The sequence below is a fragment of the Gadus chalcogrammus genome, chromosome 8, assembly GCF_026213295.1.
Source record: "Gadus chalcogrammus isolate NIFS_2021 chromosome 8, NIFS_Gcha_1.0, whole genome shotgun sequence".
Classification (NCBI taxonomy): Eukaryota; Metazoa; Chordata; class Actinopteri; order Gadiformes; family Gadidae; genus Gadus; species Gadus chalcogrammus.
The window spans coordinates 11,536,855-11,557,517 of record NC_079419.1 but is presented as its reverse complement, the minus strand read 5'-3'; the positions used below and the strand labels follow the sequence as shown (position 1 = coordinate 11,557,517).

Below are 20,663 nucleotides of genomic sequence, written 5' to 3'. Positions count from 1 at the left end.
AGGGAACCATTAGGGGCCCAACCAGGGGTAAGAGAACCATTCGGGCCAAACCAGGGGTAAGAGAACCATTAGCCTCTTTCAGCTCTGTGTTAGCTCACTAATGATAGCCTATGATCGCTCATTAATGTTAGCTCTATCCATCCTCTATTCTAGCTCATTAATGATAGCATATGATAGCTCATTAATGTTAATTCTATCCATGCTCTATGCTGGCTCATTATTGATAGCATATGATAGCTCATTATTGATAGCATATGAGTGAAAGCCTAGGATAGTTCAATCATGATGGCCCATTAGTGATAGCCTAAATAAGCTCATTAATGTTAGCTCAATAATGAAAGCTCTAGGCTATCTCATTTACGGTAGCTCATGACGATAGCTCTGTTCTAGCTCATTAATGCTAACTCTATGCTAGTACATTAATGATAGCCTATGGTAGCTCATTAATGCTAGTTCTAAATGTGCTCATTAAAGGATTTTGTTTGATAGCTCTTTGCTTACTCATTCATAACTCTATGCTCACTCCTTCATAGCTCTCTGCACACTCATTTATATCTCTATGCTCACACACTCATGATGGCCAAGCCAGAGGTCAGCGTGAAGGAGGCGGGACGTTGAAGTTGTTTGTTGCTGTGCCTCTGATTGGACGCAGCACCACACAATCTGTTGTGGATTAACTTTCATAAGCTTTAATTAGTCATACGCTGCTCTGGGACGTGTTGCTGGACTATAATTGTTGGGCTGATGAACGCTGGTGTTGCGTTGAGATTAAACGTTCATCAGGCAGGGTCCCAGCAGTAAGGATGTGTTCTTAAGGTGTTAAACCATCAGGACCTCGTGGGCCGGGGCGGCTGAACACCTCTCCTTAATCACCTGTCTTAATTAGGGCTGCGATGTCTTATCTCTGACAGTCAAGGATCCACCAGACTGTTACTTCAATAAGCTTTTGAATAATTTATTTATGTGGCAGGTTTAGGGTTAGGATCAGGATTAGGGTTAGGGTCAGGGTTAAGGTCAGGTTTTGGCCTAGGTTCAGGTTTAGGGTCACGGTCAGGTTTAGGGTTAGGGTCTCACAGTGAGCATCAATATCAATATCAGGAAAATTGAGGAGCTCAGTGGCGATCGGTGTTCCCCCTTAAGAGGTCATGAGGTGTGAAGCTGTGTTGTCTCCCCTCGTCCAACCGTTCTCCTCATGTTTCTGATGTCCTCAGCCCCTGGCCCTACACCATCTTCCAGCGCGGCTTTGATCTGGTCCTGGGAGAACAGCCCTCTGACCGCATCTTCAGGTGAGAGGTTCAGGTTAAGTTGTTAAGGATTAGTTATCAAAGGTTAATTATAAAGGATTAGTTATTAGGTGTTGGTTATTAAGGATTAGTTATCAAGGGTTAGTTATGTATGATAAGTTATCAAGGGATCAAGGCTTTGCTTTGATTACTTAGCAAACCCATTTATTTGCCATTGGTTTTTTTAATATGTACTGTGTATATGCTATATGGATGTTTGAATATGCTATATGTATATTTGAGCATGTCGATCTGAATGTGTAACAGGATGTAGTTAAAGCAGCCGGCAGGAAGTCGAAGGTCTGGTTTGGTTCAGCTTTGGGTTCTCTCTGCTGGTTAAAGTGCTGGACTCCAACCATCCATCCTCATCTAAACCTTCAGCCTCCTTAACGCAGCCAAACACCACGGCTAGAGCCGGGAGGGTCTGGAGGAGACACAACAGGGGCAGGGAGGGTCTGGAGGAGACACAACAGGGGCAGGGAGGGTCTGGAGGAGACACAACTAGAGCAGGGAGGGTCTGGAGGAGACACAACAGGAGCAGGGAGGGTCTGGAGGAGACACAACAGGGGCAGGGAGGGTCTGGAGGAGACACAACAGGAGCAGGGAGGGTCTGGAGGAGACACAACAGGAGCAGGGAGGGTCTGGAGGAGACACAACTAGAGCAGGGAGGGTCTGGAGGAGACACAACTAGAGCAGGGAGGGTCTGGAGGAGACACAACTAGAGCAGGGAGGGTCTGGAGGAGACACAACAGGGGCAGGGAGGGTCTGGAGGAGACACAACTAGAGCAGGGAGGGTCTGGAGGAGACACAACAGGGGCAGGGAGGGTCTGGAGGAGACACAACAGGGGCAGGGAGGGTCTGGAGGAGACACAACTAGAGCAGGGAGGGTCTGGAGGAGACACAACTAGAGCAGGGAGGGTCTGGAGGAGACACAACAGGGGCAGGGAGGGTCTGGAGGAGACACAACAGGGGCAGGGAGGGTCTGGAGGAGACACAACTAGAGCAGGGAGGGTCTGGAGGAGACACAACAGGAGCAGGGAGAGGGTGAAGAACAGGACTAGGGAAAGGGTGAAGAACAGGAGCAGGGAGAGGGTGAAGAACAGGAGCAGGGAGAGGGTGACGAACAGGACTAGGGAGAGGGTGAAGAACAGGAGCAGGGAGAGGGTGAAGAACAGGAGCAGGGAGAGGGTGAAGAACAGGAGCAGGGAGAGGGTGAAGAACAGGAGCAGGGAGAGGGTGAAGAACAGGAGCAGAGCTGTTATAGACTCTGAACAGTGTTACTGCGAGGGGAGGGGGGTTTAATAGACTGAACAGTGTTACTGCGGGGGGGGGGAGGGGGGGGGGGGTAGGGCTGCAGACACAGGAAGGGGGATTGGGGGGTGTAATCAATCTGTTCTTCAATCGACTTGTCAGGCCTGTTGTCCATTCCAGTGCCCTTTCCTTATGCTAAGTTAGCATTTTATTAAATGCAAATTAAACAATATGAATGCCGAAAATGGGTTTGGTCGGTTAACTATTAAATCCTTTCTTGTCTTTCATGAATTATTCATCATCTCTAATAACGCTTTTGATGATCAAAGTGCAAAGGATTTCACTTAGAATTCAGCCATTCATTGTCATACAAATTAAGGCTTGCTGGAGTCTGTCTCGTGTCATGATATAATACGAGGAGGATATTATTACATCACGTGTTTGTCTTCACTGGTATTTGGAATAACCTTCATGATGGTGAACATACCTGTGAGTGAAACTATTGTGTTATGTTGCTGTCAATGTGTGTTACTCTTGGTCCAAGCATTCTGCTCGGCCACTTACTTTGAAATAATAACATATATAACAAGCGATATAAAAATACAAAGTTTTATATATTTTATTTGATCTATTCTCTCTATCTGTAAAGTTACACCCAGGGGCTATCTATAAAGGTACACCCAGGGAATATCTATAAATTACAACTTGGGGCTATCTATAAAGGTACAACCAGGGAATATCTATAAATTACACCAAGTGGCTATCTGTAAAGTTACACCCAGGGAATATCTGTAAAGTTACACCCAGGGGCTATCTATAAAGTTACACCCAGGGGCTATCTGTAAAGTTACACCCAGGGGCTATCTATAAAGTTACACCCAGGGGCTATCTGTAAAGTTACACCCAGGGGCTATCTGTAAAGGTACACCCAGGGGCTATCTGTAAAGTTACACCCAGGGGCTATCTGTAAAGGTACACCCAGGGGCTATCTATAAAGTTACACCCAGGGGCTATCTGTAAAGGTACACCCAGGGGCTATCTATAAAGTTACACCCAGGGGCTATCTGTAAAGTTACACCCAGGGGCTATCTGTAAAGTTTCGCCCAGGGGCTATCTGTAAAGGTTCACCCAGGGGCTATCTATAAAGTTACACCCAGGGGCTATCTGTAAAGTTACACCCAGGGGGTATCTGTAAAGTTTTGCCCAGGGGCTATCTGTAAAGTCACACCCAGGGGCTATCTGTAAAGGTACACCCAGGGGCTATCTGTAAAGTTTCGCCCAGGGGCTATGTGTAAAGTTACACAACCTGTATATTTTTGCAACCTGTATTTATTTTGCCCACGCCTCCTCTGGTCGTAGGTTCACCTATACTCTGGGAGAGGGCATGTGGCTGCCCTTGAGCAAGAGTTTTGTTATCCCCCCTGCTGAGCTGGCGATCAACCCCTCGGCCAAATGCAAGACGGATATGACTGTGATGGAGGACGCTGTGGACGTACGGTAAGATACCCCTGACCCTGACCCTGACCCTAACCCTGACCCTGACCCTAACCCTGACCCTAACTCTTACCCTCACCCTGACCCTAACCCTCATCCTGACCCTAACCCTTACCCTCACCCTGACCCTAACCCTCATCCTGACCCTAACCCTCATCCTGACCCTGACCCTAACCCTGACCCTAACCCTCACCCTCGCAATTTATACCAGAGCCTTTTTAGACTTTCATTTGTAGTCGGCCGTCAGGCGTCCGACTTCAGCTAGAGATATTTTCCATTCAAACTAGTGCACTGATTTATACTGGCAGCGTTCTACGCCCGTCTCAAGGCCGACCAAAGCTTAATTTTACACATAACTTCTATTTTCAAGCGTTCCTGAAGCGTCTCGGTTATGGCGTCTCGGCTATGGCGGGTAAATATCAAAACGCACAATGAAAACGATCTCCGCCCGCACTATTGTTTTCATATCATTTGCGGAATGTTTTGCATCCATGTTGCACACTGAAATGATTTTGATAAACAGGCGTTGTCATGGTTACACCTCTCCCACCACGCCTCTCTGTTTAGATAACAGGCGCACAATCAACTGATAGTTGCAGTTGATCAGCTGGCTAATCATTTTCACTCACAAGCTAAAAATATGGCTTGGACCAAAAATGCTAGCGCGTTCTAGAATCTTGAAAATATGGCCCAATAAACAGCGGCGATGTGAATTGATACGCCTACGTTACGCTCACGTCTCCCTCTCGCCTGCCGTGTTAATTCCCAGTTATCCGAACCCTGACCCGAACCCGAACCCTAACCCTAACCTCACCCTGACCCTAACCCTAACCTCACCCTGACCCTGACCCTGACCCAACCCTGACCCTACACCACTAAACCACCACTACACCATCCACCACCAATACACCACCGCTACACCACCACCACTACTCAACCACTACACCACCACCACCAATATACCATCGCTACACCATCAGTAGACCACAACCACCACTACACCATCACCACCGCTACACCATCAGTAGACCACCACCAGCGCTACGCCATCACCACCACCACCACTACACAACCACTACACCACTTCACCACCATCACCACAACTACAGCATCACTACACCACCACCATAACACCGCTACACCATCAGCAGACCACCACCACCACTACACCATCACCACCACTACACCATCAGTAGACCACCACCATCACTACACAACCACTACACCACTTCACCACCATTACCACAACTACACCATCATTACACCACCATTATACCACCTCTACACATCAGTAGACCACCACCACCACCACTACACCACCACTACATTACCGCTACACCACCACTACACCCTTACACCATCACTACACCATCAGTAGACCACCACCACTACACCACCACTACACCACCACTACACCGCTTTACCACCACTACACCACCACTACACCAGTACTAGACCACCACTGCTAAACCACCGCTACACCACCCCTACACCACCACTACACCAGTACTAGACCACCACTGCTAAACCACCGCTGCACCACCCCTACACCACCACTACACCACCACTTTACAACATCAGTGTTCATGTAATGTGGAGCTGCTACATGTCTAAATGCATCATTTAAAGTCAGTGAGAGCAGCCTGTGGGGTGAGGAGACGGCTGGATTCTCTGGTCTGTGACAGGATGAACGTGTAGGTTTGATGCGTCCCTCCTCCCGGCGGCAGCTTTAACGAGCCGCTAATTGAGATGTACATCACTCCTCTGTTTGTATAGACAGCAACAACACAAGCAGGCAGTAGAAAAGGGGCTGATTTATTACGGTCCAGCAAAACTAAACAGTGTACCATATCGCTTCCTCTGTACATAAAGATGTAGTCCTAAAGAGGAAGGTCATGTGTCCATGTCCTTAGAGACCCTTAGAGAAACAGTCTCGGTCCTTTGAGACCCTTAGAGACACAGTCTCTGTCCTTAGAGACCCTTAGAGACACAGTCTGTACTTAGAGACCCTTAGAGACACAGTCTCTGTCCTTAGAGACCCTTAGAGACACAGTCTGTACTTAGAGACCCTTAGAGACACAGTCTCTGTCCTTAGAGACCCTTAGAGACACAGTCTGTACTTAGAGACCCTAAGAGACACAGTCTCTGTCCTGGGAGATTCAAACTGATCGACACGTGTTGGTGGACAAACCATTAGAAATAAGACAAGTTTGACTAAGGAAGTCAAGCTTTGGAACCGAAGGAAGGGACACAACATAGAGAGAACAGATGTGTGAGCGTTCTTCGTTCTTGTTCCTAGGGAGGAGCTGATGATCAGCTCCTCGTTCGATAGCCTGGAGGTGCTGTTGGACTCCTTCGGCCCGGTCAGGGACTGTTCCAAGGACAACGGAGGCTGCAGCCGCAACTTCCGCTGCATATCCGACCGCAAGCTGGACTCCACCGGATGTGTGGTGAGTCCTGAGACTACGTTTACAGAGAAGGAGACGAAGTGCTGCAGATAGCAGACTCCTGACCTGATATGAAGGAGACGATCACTGAGCTGGATGGCTCTAATAATGGCTCTGCGATAATGATGACTCTGTGATAATGAGGGAGGTGGAGGGTAATGATGGAGGTGGGGGATAATCAGGGAGCTGGAGGCTCTAGGATAATGATAGCGCTAAAGTCAGTCGGCTGAGTTGTCTGGGGTTTGAGACCTCCTCTGTAGGGAGGTATGGTGGACGTCAGGCCCAGGTGGAGGTTCTGATGGAGACCTCCGTAGTGTGGTGGACCTCCAGGACCAGGTGGAGGTAAGGAGGTGTGTTGGACATTAGTGCTGCCACTAGCGACTAATTTCTAAACGACTGATCTTTCAACAATTTGTTTGTCAACTAATCTAAACGACTAAGAAAAAAATAAGAAAAAAATAGAAAACATGTTTTTGAAGCTGTTTTCTGGAAATACATTTTAGGAAAAGATATCTCGGCTACTGCTTTTCTCCTCTGTTTCTGTCCCTATCAGAATGTGCTGTTTTGGGTGTCTGTAGCTTTAATGCAAATGAGCTGCTGCCCATTGCATACAAATGAGCTGTGAAGAACAGGAGCAGAGTGAACTGCAGCATGGAGGAGAAGGGATTGTTGCCGTTTGCAGACTCCAGGCGCTCGATATCTATATTTAATAATAATAATATTAATAATGTTAATAATAATAATAATGTTATATAATATATCTATCTACGTATCTATATAATATAATATATAATATCAAGGCCAAAAGCTATTTGCGCCTCTGGATGATATTATGAATCATAAAGACTGCATCTGACGTGTGGAGACAGACTTGTGTGGAGTTGAATAACAGACGGGAGAACAAAAATAAATAGGCGGTCAATAATAACGGCTCATCTACTAAAAAAATTGCTGTTTACTTATTTTCATGGTAGATTACGTTGACTAAGTCGACTATTGGGCGGCACTAGTGGACACCTGGGCTGCCTCTGCTGCTGGGTCCTGGTTCTTCAGCCATGTGTTGGTGGCTCTTTTGGTTCTTCAGCCATGTGTTGGTGGCTCCTTTGGTTCTTCAGCCATGCGTTGGTGGCTCCTCTGGTTCTTCAGCCATGTGTTGGTGGCTCCATTGCTGCTCGGTAAACAATGAAGACGCTTTCATTTCTAGTTCAGAGCCGCTGGAGCAGGTAGGCAGCTGACGTAGCTTCAGTCTGCTTCCTTCATGTCCTCTCCTGACGCCTGCCAGCCCGCTGCAGTGTTTAGAGACCATTAGACACGTTTAGTAAACCTCTTACACCACCGTGCCCACGTGTGTCGCTAGCGCCGACTCTGCCTTCTGCAGCAGGCTTGGATTCACACTGCATGGGAAAGACTGGATCGTTTGGAATGTACACAATATATTTTCCTTTCATGCTGTCCATATCAGCATGCAAATGGTTTTCATCTTTGAAACATTTCATCAGGATTCCCTTTCTTGCAGCCCAAGGCTTAATTATGTGTTGCCTTTTTATGTTTTTTTTTAACATTTGTTTAATTAACTGATTTCAGACAGGAAGTTATGACTTAAAGTCATTAGTGTCTTACCTGCTGACAAGAGGTCATGACTTAGAGCTATTAGTGTATTACCTGCTGCGATGGTCCTGCTCCCTTAAGCTGGTCGGGGGGGGGGGGTCTGTCTCTCCTCTCTCTCTCCCCTCTCTCCCCCTTGTCTCTCCCCTGTCTCTCCCTTGTCTCTCCCCTGTCTCTCCCTTGTCTCTCCCTTGTCTCTCCCCTGTCTCTCCCCTGTCTCTCCCTTGTCTCTCCCCTGTCTCTCCCTTGTCTCTCCCCTGTCTTTCCCTTGTCTCTCCCTTGTCTCTCCCTTGTTTCTCCCTTTATCTCTCCCTTCTCTCTCCCTTCTCTCTCCCTTGTCACTCCCTTGTCTCTCCCTTCTCTCTCCCTTGTCTCTCCCTGGCAGACCGTCATGTACAGATTGGAAGAGATGAAACAGGCGAGTGTGACAGCTGAGATACGCTGAGACTTTAACCTCTTGGCCGTCCAACTTCTGGAAAACTTTAAATGAGAAAAAATGGAATCAATCTCTTCAGCCTGGCCGTGAAGTTCAGCGAGGTTAAGCTAAGCAACACACACACCTTCAGATAGTGAACAGTGGGTGTGACAGAGTAAACGCACATACCTTCAGACAGTGAACAGTGTGTGTGTCAGAGTAAACACACGGACCTTCAGACATTAAACAGTGTGTCAGAGTCAACACACACACCTTCAGACAGTGAACAGTGTGTCAGAGTCAACACACACACCTTCAGACAGTGAACAGTGTGTCAGAGTCAACACAAACATCTTCAGACAGTGAACAATGGCTGTGTCAGAGTCAACACACACACCTTCAGACAGTGAACAGTGTGTCAGAGTCAACACACACACCTTCAGACAGTGAACAGTGTGTGTGTCAGAGTCAACACACACACCTTCAGACAGTGAACAGTGTGTCAGAGTCAACACACACACCTTCAGACAGTGAACAGTGTGTCAGAGTCAACACACACACCTTCAGACAGTGAACAGTGTGTGTGTCAGAGTCAACACACACACCTTCAGACAGTGAACAGTGTGTCAGAGTCAACACACACACCTTCAGACAGTGAACAGTGTGTCAGAGTCAACACACACACCTTCAGACAGTGAACAGTGTGTGTGTCAGAGTCAACACACACACCTTCAGACAGTGAACAGTGTGTCAGAGTCAACACACACACCTTCAGACAGTGAACAGTGTGTCAGGGTCAACACACACACCTTCAGATGGTGAACAGTGTGTCGGAGTCAACACACACACACCTTCAGATGGTGAACAGTGTGTCAGAGTCAACACACACACACCTTCAGATGGTGAACAGTGTGTCGGAGTCAACACACACACACCTTCAGACAGTGAACAGTGTGTCAGAGTCAACACACACACACCTTCAGACAGTGAACAGTGTGTCAGGGTCAACACACACACCTTCAGATGGTGAACAGTGTGTCAGAGTCAACACACACACACCTTCAGATGGTGAACAGTGTGTAAGAGTCAACACACACACACCTTCAGACAGTGAACAGTGTGTGTGTCAGTCAATGCCATTCAGCTCTGCTCACACACCCCGGTGCACCATGCAGATTCATTGCCCAGATCAGATTATTTTGTCATCTACAATGAAGGAGGGATGTAAGTGTATGTGAGTGTGTGTATACATGTGTATAAAGTGGCAAGATAAAGTATGTGAACCTTTTGGAATTTCATTGTTTTCTGAATCAATCATAAAATGTGATTTGATCTTCATCTAGGTCAAGGGTATTGACAAACATAATGTGTCTAAAAATAATAACACAATAAAATTCTTTATTGAACAAACTCATTCAACATTTAAAATGGCAATGGAAGAAGTAAGTGAACCCTGAGAATTAATAATTGGGGGCTGTTTACCAGCCCACGGCAGCAATAACCTCAACCCGGTGCTTTCTGTAGCTGTAGATCAGACCTGCACATCGTTCAGGAGGAATTTTAGCCCATTCTTCCTGGCAGAACTGCTTAAGCTCTGTCATATTTTTTGGACGTCTCATTTGTATGGCCCCTTTCAAGTCAATCCATTGCTCTATTGGGTTGAGGTCTGGGCTCTGATTTTGCCACTCCAAAAGGCGGATTTTGTTTTTCTGAAGCCATTCTGTTGTGGACTTGCTCCGGCGTTTTGGGTCGTTGTCTTGTTGCATCACCCAACTTCACATTTTCAGCTGACGGTTGTGCATTGACGGACATTCTCACATTATCCTGAAGAATTGTCTGATATAATTGGGAATTTGTCTTCCCCTCAATGATTCCAAGCTGGCCAGGCCCTGATGCAGTCGAAGCAGGCCCAAATCATAATGTTTCCTCCACCATACTTTACGGTTGGGATGATGTTTTCATGTTGATATGCCATACCCTTTCTACGCTAGATGTAATTCTGTGTGTTTTTTCCAAATAGTTCAATCTTAGTTTCATCAGGCCACTTAGCATTTTGCCAATACCGCTGGGGAGTGTCAATGAGCTCTTTTGCAAACTTGCGGCGTGCAGCAAAGTTCTTTTTAGTAGGCAGTGGCTTCCCTCGTGGTGTCGTGCCGTGGATACCCTGCTTGTTCAGTGTTTTACGTATTATAGACTCATGAACAGAGATGTTAGCAAGTTCCAAGGATGCCTTCAAATCTTTGGCTGTCATTCTGGGTTGTTTCTTCACCTCGTTGATGCTGTTGTGCTCTTGGTTTCATTTTGACTGGGCGCCCACTTCTTGGTAGAGTAGCAACAGTCCCAAAGTGTCTCCATTTGTAGATTGTTTGCTTAACTGTCGACTGGTAAATTTCTAAAGTCTTTGAAATAACTTTGTAACCCTTGCCAGCATTATGTAAAACAACAATTCTTGATCGTAGATCCTCTGAAAGCGTGTTATTCTTGTGCTGAGCAAACTCCAAAAGTTTGAGGGGTTTTCATCAGTCAAAGTAGCTGTAGTCCACACCTCCAAACTTATTGGGCTCAATCTTGCATCCGGCGCAATTTACTTTCTCACTAGCACATATGTCGTTGCTAGTTTGCAACTGGCGCAGAGCGTTCTTTTCCCTCCTGCGCCACGCGTCGGTAAATTAGGGAATGATCTTGCGCCCCAAGGGGCAGTTCGGCGAAAGGAGGAGGCTTGTTCTGGCCCAAACGTTCCCTGGTGCTATTTTGCAGTTTCAGGAACACATAAGGAACACATAAGTCGATAACGATAATGCATACAATACTAATAAGAAACTATGTTTATAATGTATTGCGTATATTATATATGAACTGAAATAGAACCACAGTTACCGCATATCATATGTGTGTTAAGTTTTCTTTGCCGAAATTTATTTGAGGACTCAAATAAATGAGTTGAGGAATGAGGAAGTTGTGGAAGAAAACCTTATTCCGTGTGTGAATTAGGCCATATTATTTCGCCATAAACTGAGTCATTTGAAGCTTGAAATTCATGTGCATCTGTCTCATCGGAGACTGCAGACGCGCTGTCAAAATATCAACTCGTCAGATTAAAATGCGCTCATGGCCCTTAAAGGGGATGGGAGCTGGCACTCTCATTTGTTTATTGCATGTTACACCCAAACCACACCTACGGGTAATTAGACTACTTCAGACCAACCCTTTTTAGATTTGCGCCGGTCGCAAGAGTCATTTTTGCGCCGGTAAAATTGCGACATCGCCATAGAACCGCCCACAAAGCTACTTGCGCTGGGCGCTTCTCACTTGCGTTTCAGACCATTAAAGTAGGGCCCATTATCTTAACAAGACTCCAATTAGCTTTTTTGAGGTCATTAACTCAAGGGCTCACATACTTTTCCCACAAGCACTATGAGTTTTCTTTGGTTGTTATCAATAAAGACATGAACGATCCAATTTTTTTTTTATTATTATTTTTAGACACATTTTATTTGTCATTGTCCTTCACTTGGATGAAGATCAGATCAAATTTTTATAATTTTTTTTCAGTAAACCATTAAATTCCAAAAGGTTCACATACTTTTTCATGCCACTGTATATCATACCTCCACACTAGGCCTGTGGATCGCTGGGACTGTGGAAGTGCAGCGTCCGCTTATTAGGACAAACGAAGCATTCTGTATGACTAACACTCAGGGGGTGGGGCATTGGGGGCTTCTGGAGTTAGTAATAGTAATAGTATGCTAAGTTAGTAGTGTAATGTAGTTAGTAATATATATAGTATGTTATGTTATTTGGGTACCGTAGTAATGCTAATACTTATTGTAATAGTACTAGTACTAGTAAGTAGGGTAATGTCTCCTTGGTTGTTCCGTACGTGGTGTTTCAGTGGAGCCTGGAATGAATCCATCTCCATTAAGCACGGGATTCAAAGGCAGGAGGGTGAAGGTTTCCTCTGCACTGCTGGACTCTCAGAGGTCCTCCTTCAAAGGACCACGCTACACATGATTAACGTTACGGACGCCCCCCCCCCCCCCCCCCTTCTCTTTACTATTCAGTGGGTCCGTTTCTGTTCCACCATAAAGCCTCGGACATGGACTCTGGAATCGGGTCTGTTTGATTCTCCTTAGTCTCATGGTCTCATTCCTCAGACTGTTGGACGTGTCCATCATTAATCACACGACAGGGCTTTACTTTATTTTTTTTTGTCAGATATCGGACACATAAGAGCTTTGACCGATCAGATGGGATGAGATGTGGCTGGATGGGCGGAGCCGTCACTGGGATGTTCTCTAGGTTTATGGGAGATGGATCAGGATTAGATTAGAAAGGTTCTCCAGAGAGGTTCTCCAGAGAGGTTCTCCAGAGAACACGTAACCAGAGAGGTTCTCCAGAGCACACGGGACCAGAGAGGTTCTCCAGAGCACACGGGACCAAAGAGGTTCTCCAGAGCACACGGGACCAGAGAGGTTCTCCAGAGAGATTCTCTAGAGTACACGTGACCAGAGAGGTTCTGCGGAGAACACGTGACCAGAGAGGTTCTGCAGAGAACACGTGACCAGAGAGGTTCTGCGGAGAACACGTGACCAGAGAGGTTCTGCGGAGAACACGTGACCAGAGAGATTCTCTAGAGTACACGTGACCAGAGAGGTTCTGCAGAGAACACGTGACCAGAGAGGTTCTGCAGAGAACACGTGACCAGAGAGGTTCTGCGGAGAACACGTGACCAGAGAGGTTCTGCGGAGAACACGTGACCAGAGAGGTACTCCAGAGTGGTTCTCTAGAGTACACGTGACCAGAAAGGTTCTGCAGAGAACACGTGACCAGAGAGGTTCTGCGGAGAACACGTGACCAGAGAGGTACTCCAGAGTGGTTCTCTAGAGTACACGTGACCAGAAAGGTTCTGCAGAGAACACGTGACCAGAGAGGTTCTCCAGAGTGGTTCTCCAGAGTGGTTCTCCAAAGAACATGTGACCAGAGAGGTTCTCCAGAGAACACGTCACCAGGCTGCTGTGAGCCGCCTGGTTCTTGGCTTTCAGAAAACGACCCGACGTTATTGTGGCGCTGGACACGCACAACACGGCCCCTCTCCTCTTGTCTCCTCTCTCCAGTCTCCTCTTGTCTCCTCTCCTCTCTCCTCTCTCCTCTCTCCTCTTCTCCTCTTCTCCTCTCTCTCCTCTCCTCTCTTCTCCCCTTTCCCTCTCCTCTCTCTCCTCTCCTCTTCTCCTCTCTCTCCTCTCTCCTCTCTCCTCTCTCCTCTCCTCTCCTCTCTCTCCTCTCTCCTCTCCTCTCTCCTCTCCTCTCCTCTCTCTCCTCTCTCCTCTCTCCTCTCTCCTCTCTCCTCTCTCCTCTCTCCTCTCTCCTCTCCTCTCCTTTCTCTCCTCTCTCCTCTCCTCTCCTTTCTCTCCTCTCTCCTCTCTCTTCTTCTCCTCTCTCTCCTCTCCTCTCTCCTTTCTCTCTCCTCTCTCCTGTCCTCTCCTGTCAGGGTAGCAGGGTGCTACCAGGGTAGTGCCCTCCAGATAGATGACTGGATCTCCATGTGTCTCTCTCTAGTGTCCTCTAGATAGATAACTGTATCTCCATGTGTCTCTCTATTGTCCTCCAGATAGATGACTGTATCTCCATGTGTCTCTCTCTAGTGTCCTCCAGATAGATGACTGTGTCTCCATGTGTCTCTCTCCAGTTTCCTCCAGATAGATGACTCTATCTCCATGTGTTTCTCTAGTGTCCTCCAGATAGATGACTGTATCTCCATGTGTCTCTCTCTAGTGTCCTCCAGATAGATGACTGTATCTCCATGTGTCTCTCTCTAGTGTCCTCCAGATAGATGACTGTATCTCCATGTGTCTCTCTCTAGTGTCCTCCAGATAGATGACTGTATCTCCATGTGTCTCTCTCTAGGGTCCTCCAGATAGATGACTGTATCTCCATGTGTCTCTCTCTAGTGTCCCCCAGATAGATGACCTCATCTCCATTTGTCTCTCTCTAGTGTCCACCAGGCCTCAGCCCGATGAAGGACGGAACCGGATGCTATGACCACCACATCGGGATCGACTGCTCCGACGGGTTCAACGGAGGCTGTGAGCAGCTGTGTCTGCAGCAGCTGGCTCCCCTAGAGGATGACCCCACTCTCTACAACATCCAGATGTTCTGTGGGTGAGTCCTAACCCTAAAGGACCCTACTCTAAGACATCCAGATATTCTAGAGGACCCTACTCTAAGACTTCCAGTTGACCTGATGGTCAGTCCTAACCCTAGAGGATGACCCTACTCTAAGACATCAAGAGGCTCTAGAGAACCATACTCTGTAAGACATCCAGATGATCTGTGGGTCAGACCCTCCTCTCTCTCTGTTTGCTTTCATCTGCTGTCTTTTCTAGGGAAGAACCGTGAAGCAAACAACAGCAAATCCTCCAAAAGGGCCAGATGGCCTACCTCTTATTCAGAATGTTGCAGCTCCACATGGCCCAGCTGATGGTGTCTCAGAAGCCTCACAGGGATATTTACAGATAGCTGGAGATTGGCCTTTTTCTTTTCTGTATTTGTTAGTATCGGTGGGCAACTGTTGCTAAGCTACTGTAGCTAGGCTACTACAGCTCTGCAGGTCAATGGGCGAGGCTAAAGGAAAGCAAACGCTAACCCAGTCAGCTTCTGAACGATGGGTAACTAATCTGAATCTGGTAAAATAGGACGTCTCAAACTGACCAATATCTCGGCATATCCCTTTAATACTTTATGCAAGAAGGTATCTGTAAGTTATACGTTTTAATATAGATATTAGTGGGCCCCTAACACAGTATTTGAAGACGTTCCCGAAATTCAGCCGTGGTGCTGAATTACAGCCACTACGAGCTAGTCGCACATTGAGCTTTCCCCAAACGTGCCGTTTCGGTGTCTGTAGCTTTAATGCAAATGAGGAGGAGAGAGGCGGGTTAGGGAGGAGGCTGGGGGTGTGGCCCTCAGCAGCTTGTGGCCATTCATCTGTTTACAGTGGATGTATCGCAATGGCGAGGTGCACACAGCCTTTGGCCGTGTTCTGTAAAAAAAAAGAGTCCTGGAGCTCTATATCTAAATAATATCATAGTATGCTAGATAGATAGATATCTATTTCATATAACATATATTATCACGGCCAAAAGCTGTATGCGCCTGCAGATGATATAATGAATCTCAAACGACCATGTTGGGTTCTCCGACGTCTCTGGTTCTTCCACGTCCACATCAATCTGAAGTAGACTGAACCGCGACATGGAGGAGAAAGGGATTGTTGCCCGCGATTGTTGACCGCGATTGTCTCCCGCCGGAGCCTCGCTGCCGAGGGACCACCGCCTCGGCAGCGAGCAGCGGGCAGTGCTTAGGCACCGCCGCCTCCTGCAGCGGGCAGGAGGCGGCGCGGAGGCGGTGGGCCCTCGGCAGCGGGAAGCGGGGCTCAAGCGGGAGACAATCGCGGGCAATAATCCCTTTCCCCTCCATGTCGCAGTTCATGTAGGCCTACTTCAGGGAGTCAAAGCCAAAGTTCCTTTCCCCCAATTGTTTCTCAGCCATGGCTGAGATAACCGAGAACCGACTTGTTATGCGCCATAACGCCAACAGCAGAACGATTATCCAAATAACAAAGAAGTGTACAACACTTGCGTTACAGTGTGTGTAATCAAACACACACACACACACACATGTGGCATTCGCACAATCGTAGCTCATCGTCTCATTGGCGGGCCAAATTCTCATGGCTGGCAAGGTAGAGAAAGGGGAGATGGCATCTCCCCTGATGACGACATACGGGGAGAATTCCAAAACAGCGCGTCTGAGCTTTGTTTATTTAAAGGCTGAGCAGAATGCCTAGTGGTCGTTTTACACCCAAGGACATTTCTAGCTACTGGGGGAGCATAGGTAGGCTAGGGGAACTCATATTAAAGTTAGAAAACCTCAGAAAGTGAAATTTTCATGCCATGGGATCTTTAACCGAAGCATTCAGGAAACCATTGGGTGAGAGAATGTCGGGGATAAATGGAGAGGCGACACAGCCATGTTACGTCAATTGAGAGGTGACACAGCCATGTTACACAGCCACGTCCAAACAGACCTCAGGATAAAGGGAGGAGCCACAGCCATGTCACGTCCAGACAGACTTTAGTCCAACACAAAGCGAGCTAAGCCCAGCGCCGCGATCGTGGCCCCGTCTGAACAATAAGACTCTGGTTCGTTCTTGGGTAGAGTTGACAAAAATGATCCCAGAATGTGTCCATGTGCCTAGGGATTAAGGCTGAACTCTCTTTTAAGACTTTAGTCCTCCAGATGAAGATTAAATTACCATACTTCTCTGGAAAGAGATTAAAATGCTGTACATTATGGATGGAGATTAAATGGCGTAATTTATTTTTGTGGCTGCAGGCCATGAACTCTGAACATTAAAGGAAGAGGATGGAATCAGCTCCTTTGGGCGTTATAAACTAGTGGTGCTTGACCCGCCGGTGGTCGTGTGTTTAGTGTGTGGACACTGATTAAAGACCTCGGTGCCACAAGGCTAGCAGCTCTGGTGGTGCAGTGTGTTCCAACACCACCTTTTCATAGACACACTATGTAGCACTGCTACATCATTAGCTACATCACTAGCTACGTCCCTAGCTACATCCCTAGCTACATCACTAGCTACATCCATTTGTAGCACTGCTACATCACTAGCTACATCACTATGAAGCACTGCTACATCACTAACTACATCACTTGATACATCACTATGTAGCAATGCTACATCACTAGCTACATTACTAGCTAAATCACTAGCTACATCACTATGTAGCACTGCTACATCAATAGCTACATCACTAGCTCTATCACTAGCAACATCAGTGGCTACATCACTAGCTACATCACACTCTACCACACTATGCAGTACTGCTACATCACTAACTACATCACTTGATACATCACTATGTAGCAATGCTACATCACTAGCTACATCACTAGCTACATTACTAGCTAAATCACTAGCTACATCACTGTATACATCACTATGTATCACTGCTACATCACTAGCTACATCACTAGCTACATCCCAAGCTAAATCACCAGCTACATCACTAGCTACATCCCTATGTTGCACTGCTACATCACTAGCTACATCACTAGCTATATCACTAGCTACATCAGTGGCTACATCACTATGTATCACTGCTACATCACTAGCTACATCACTAGCTACATCCCTAGCTAAATCACCAGCTACATCACTAGCTACATCGCTATGTTGCACTGCTACATCACTAGCTACATCACTAGCTATATCACTAGCTACATCAGTGGCTACATCACTATGTATCACTGCTACATCACTAGCTACATCACTAGCTACATCCCTAGCTAAATCACCAGCTACATCCCTAGCTACATCGCTATGTTGCACTGCTACATCACTAACCACATCACTAGCTACATCACTATATAGCACTGCTACATCACAAGCTTAATTTGTAGCTAAACCACTAGCTACATCACTATCTACATTACTATATAGCACTGCTACGTCACTAGCTACATCACCTACTACTTCCATTAATCAATCAATTAATACATGAATCATGAGGTGTTTTAAATGCTATGTAACATGGTGTGTAACGTGGTGTGTAACATGTCTGTAACATGTAACGTGGTGTGTAACATGGTGTATAATGGTGTATAACATGGTGTGTAACGTGGTGTGTAATGTGGTGTGTAACATGTGTGTAATGTGGTGTGTAACATTGTGTATAACGTGGTGTGTAACATGTGTGTAACATGTGTAACGTTAAGGGTGAGCGTCCCACAGACAGGATCAGGATAACTGGTTCATGAGGTGGTTTTGATGTTTCTGGTCTCCTTCTCTTTAAGTTTTCTATTCCTGGAGGCTTTTATGTTTCAGTCACCTCAGTCTGTGATGAGGAAGGCAGTCAGTCACCACTCTTTACACTCTCTCCGTCTTACTTTGTAAAACAATATACAGCCTTCATTTGAAGGTGTTAGGATTTTTATTTCTCTTCTCAATGTTTACAAATGTTCTGCCAAATGAGAGAATTGGACCGCTGTGTCGTGCAGCTTTCCTTTAGCCTGGAAACAGAACACTGCAGCGAGGAACGCTCCTGAGTCACGCCTCCACAAAACCTCTCCCATGTTATAAAACTGAGCTCATATCCTAATATACTGTGTTTGGTCTCTCTCTCTCTCTCTCTCTCTCTCTCTCTCTCTCTCTCTCTCTCTCTCTCTCTCTCTCTCTCTCTCTCTCTCTCTCTCTCTCTCTCTCTCTCTCTCTCTCTCTCTCCCCCCAGCTGTATAGAGGACTACCGCCGTGGTCCGGACGGCCGGTCGTGCCAACCCCTCTCGGAGGTCTGCACGGAGGGCGTGGACTGCGGCGAGCCCGCCGACATCCCGGCCAATCAGACGCTGTTCGGAGACCTCTTCTACGGCTACAACAACCACAGCAAGGAGAGCAGCTCAGGGCAGATCCTCAAGGCCACCTTCAGGTGACCTCCGACCTCTGACTCCAACCCTGAGAGAGAGAGAGAGAGAGAGAGAGAGAGAGAGAGAGAGAGAGAGAGAGAGAGAGAGAGAGAGAGATGAACAATTGGCTCTAGTACTGTCACTGTATCCAACACACACTACAAAAATATGTGTTAGATACAGATGTGATATCTCCCTCTCTGTCTGTCTGTCTGTGTCTCTCTCTGTCTGTCTCTCTCTGGCGGTAAAATATGTTAATCTAATATCTTATTACTATGAAGGAGTTCCCCTGTGACTCCTTCCTTCTCTCTCCCCTCCTTCTCCCTCCCCCTCTCCCCTCTATCTCCTCCCTCCCTCTCCCTCTCCCCTCCTTCTCCTCCTTCTCCTCCCTCCCCCTCTCCCATCCGTCTCCTCCCTCCCCCTCTCCCCTCAGTCTCCTCCCTCCCCCTCTCCCCTCCTTTTCTCCCTCCCTCCCCCTCTCCCCTCCTCTTCTCCCTCCCTCCCCCTCTTCCCTCTGCTGTCCTGAGTCTTCAGGTTTAATGAATATTTTACTGTTGTTATCCTGGTGACTTGAAGACTCCTGTAGAGAGGAGAGAGGAGGGGAGGAGAGAGAAGAGGACAGAGGAGGGGGTAGAGGAGAGGAGGTGGAGGAGAGAGGAGGAGGAGAGGAGGTGGTGAGGAGAGGAGAGAGGAGGAGGAGAGGAGAGAGAAGAGGACAGAGGAGGGGGTAGAGGAGAGGAGGTGGAGGAGGAGAGGAGAGAGGAGGAGGGGAGGAGAGAGAAGAGGACAGAGGAGGGGGTAGAGGAGAGGAGGTGGAGGAGAGAGGAGGAGGAGAGGAGGTGGAGGAGGAGAGGAGGTGGAGGAGGAGAGGAGGTGGAGGAGGAGAGGAGGTGGAGGAGGAGAGGAGGTGGAGGAGGAGAGGAGGGAGGAGGAGGAGAGGAGAGAGGAGGAGGAAGGGAGGTGGAGGAGGAGAGGAGAGAGGAGGAGGAAGGGAGGAGGAGGAGAGGAGGTGGAGGAGGAGAGGAGATGGTGAGGAGAGGAGGGAGGAGGAGGAGAGGAGAGGAGAGAGGAGGAGGAAGGGAGGAGGAGGAGAGGAGTAGGACATGAGGCGGAGGAGATAGGTATTAATCACTTGTGTCGCGCGGTGTTCGGTGATTTATCTGAAACAGGTGGCTTCCGTCACAAAGCCAAGACATATTTTATCATCTTCTTGATACTTCTAGAACTTCCTGAACATTAAAAAGATATTTTATCCTCTTCTCCAACTACTAATCCATTAAAGATGAAGCCACTCCAGTGAGATGCATTCTGTCATACAGTTGGACCTATTGCAGTGTGTGAAAGGACCACATCCAACACAGAATATTACTTTCTTTCACACCTTACCAATAAACTCATCTCCATGTTGGCTTACAGTCTCAGTTGCTTTCCTCATTTAATTGTTTTCCAAATCAAATCAATCTTCTGCAAAGCTGCAAGTGAAATATATTACAGAGCATAAAGAATCGAGATCGCAAAATCGTTACCGAACCAAATTACACAGAGCAATAAAAGAGACACTAAAATATTTACAGAAACGAAATAGACAGAGGAACACAGAGCTGGAGAGTAACAGTGCGTTATCGGAGACGCTGACAATGTGTGCTTGCTTTGGTAAACGGCTGAAACATAACGACGTGAGAGGGAGAGCGT

At 47.2% G+C, this 20,663-nt stretch overlaps 1 protein-coding gene across 1 annotated transcript in view; it reads left to right on the top strand.

The window, feature by feature from the left end:
• astn1 (astrotactin 1) overlaps positions 1 to 20,663 on the top strand; it is a 69,941-nt gene that overhangs the window by 31,751 nt on the left and 17,527 nt on the right. Inside the window, exons 10-14 of the mRNA XM_056597530.1 lie at positions 1,212 to 1,286; positions 3,894 to 4,031; positions 6,328 to 6,478; positions 14,488 to 14,654; positions 18,800 to 18,994. Of these exons, the coding sequence (XP_056453505.1) occupies positions 1,212 to 1,286; positions 3,894 to 4,031; positions 6,328 to 6,478; positions 14,488 to 14,654; positions 18,800 to 18,994 (726 nt within the window). The remainder of the gene's footprint in view (positions 1 to 1,211; positions 1,287 to 3,893; positions 4,032 to 6,327; positions 6,479 to 14,487; positions 14,655 to 18,799; positions 18,995 to 20,663) is intronic.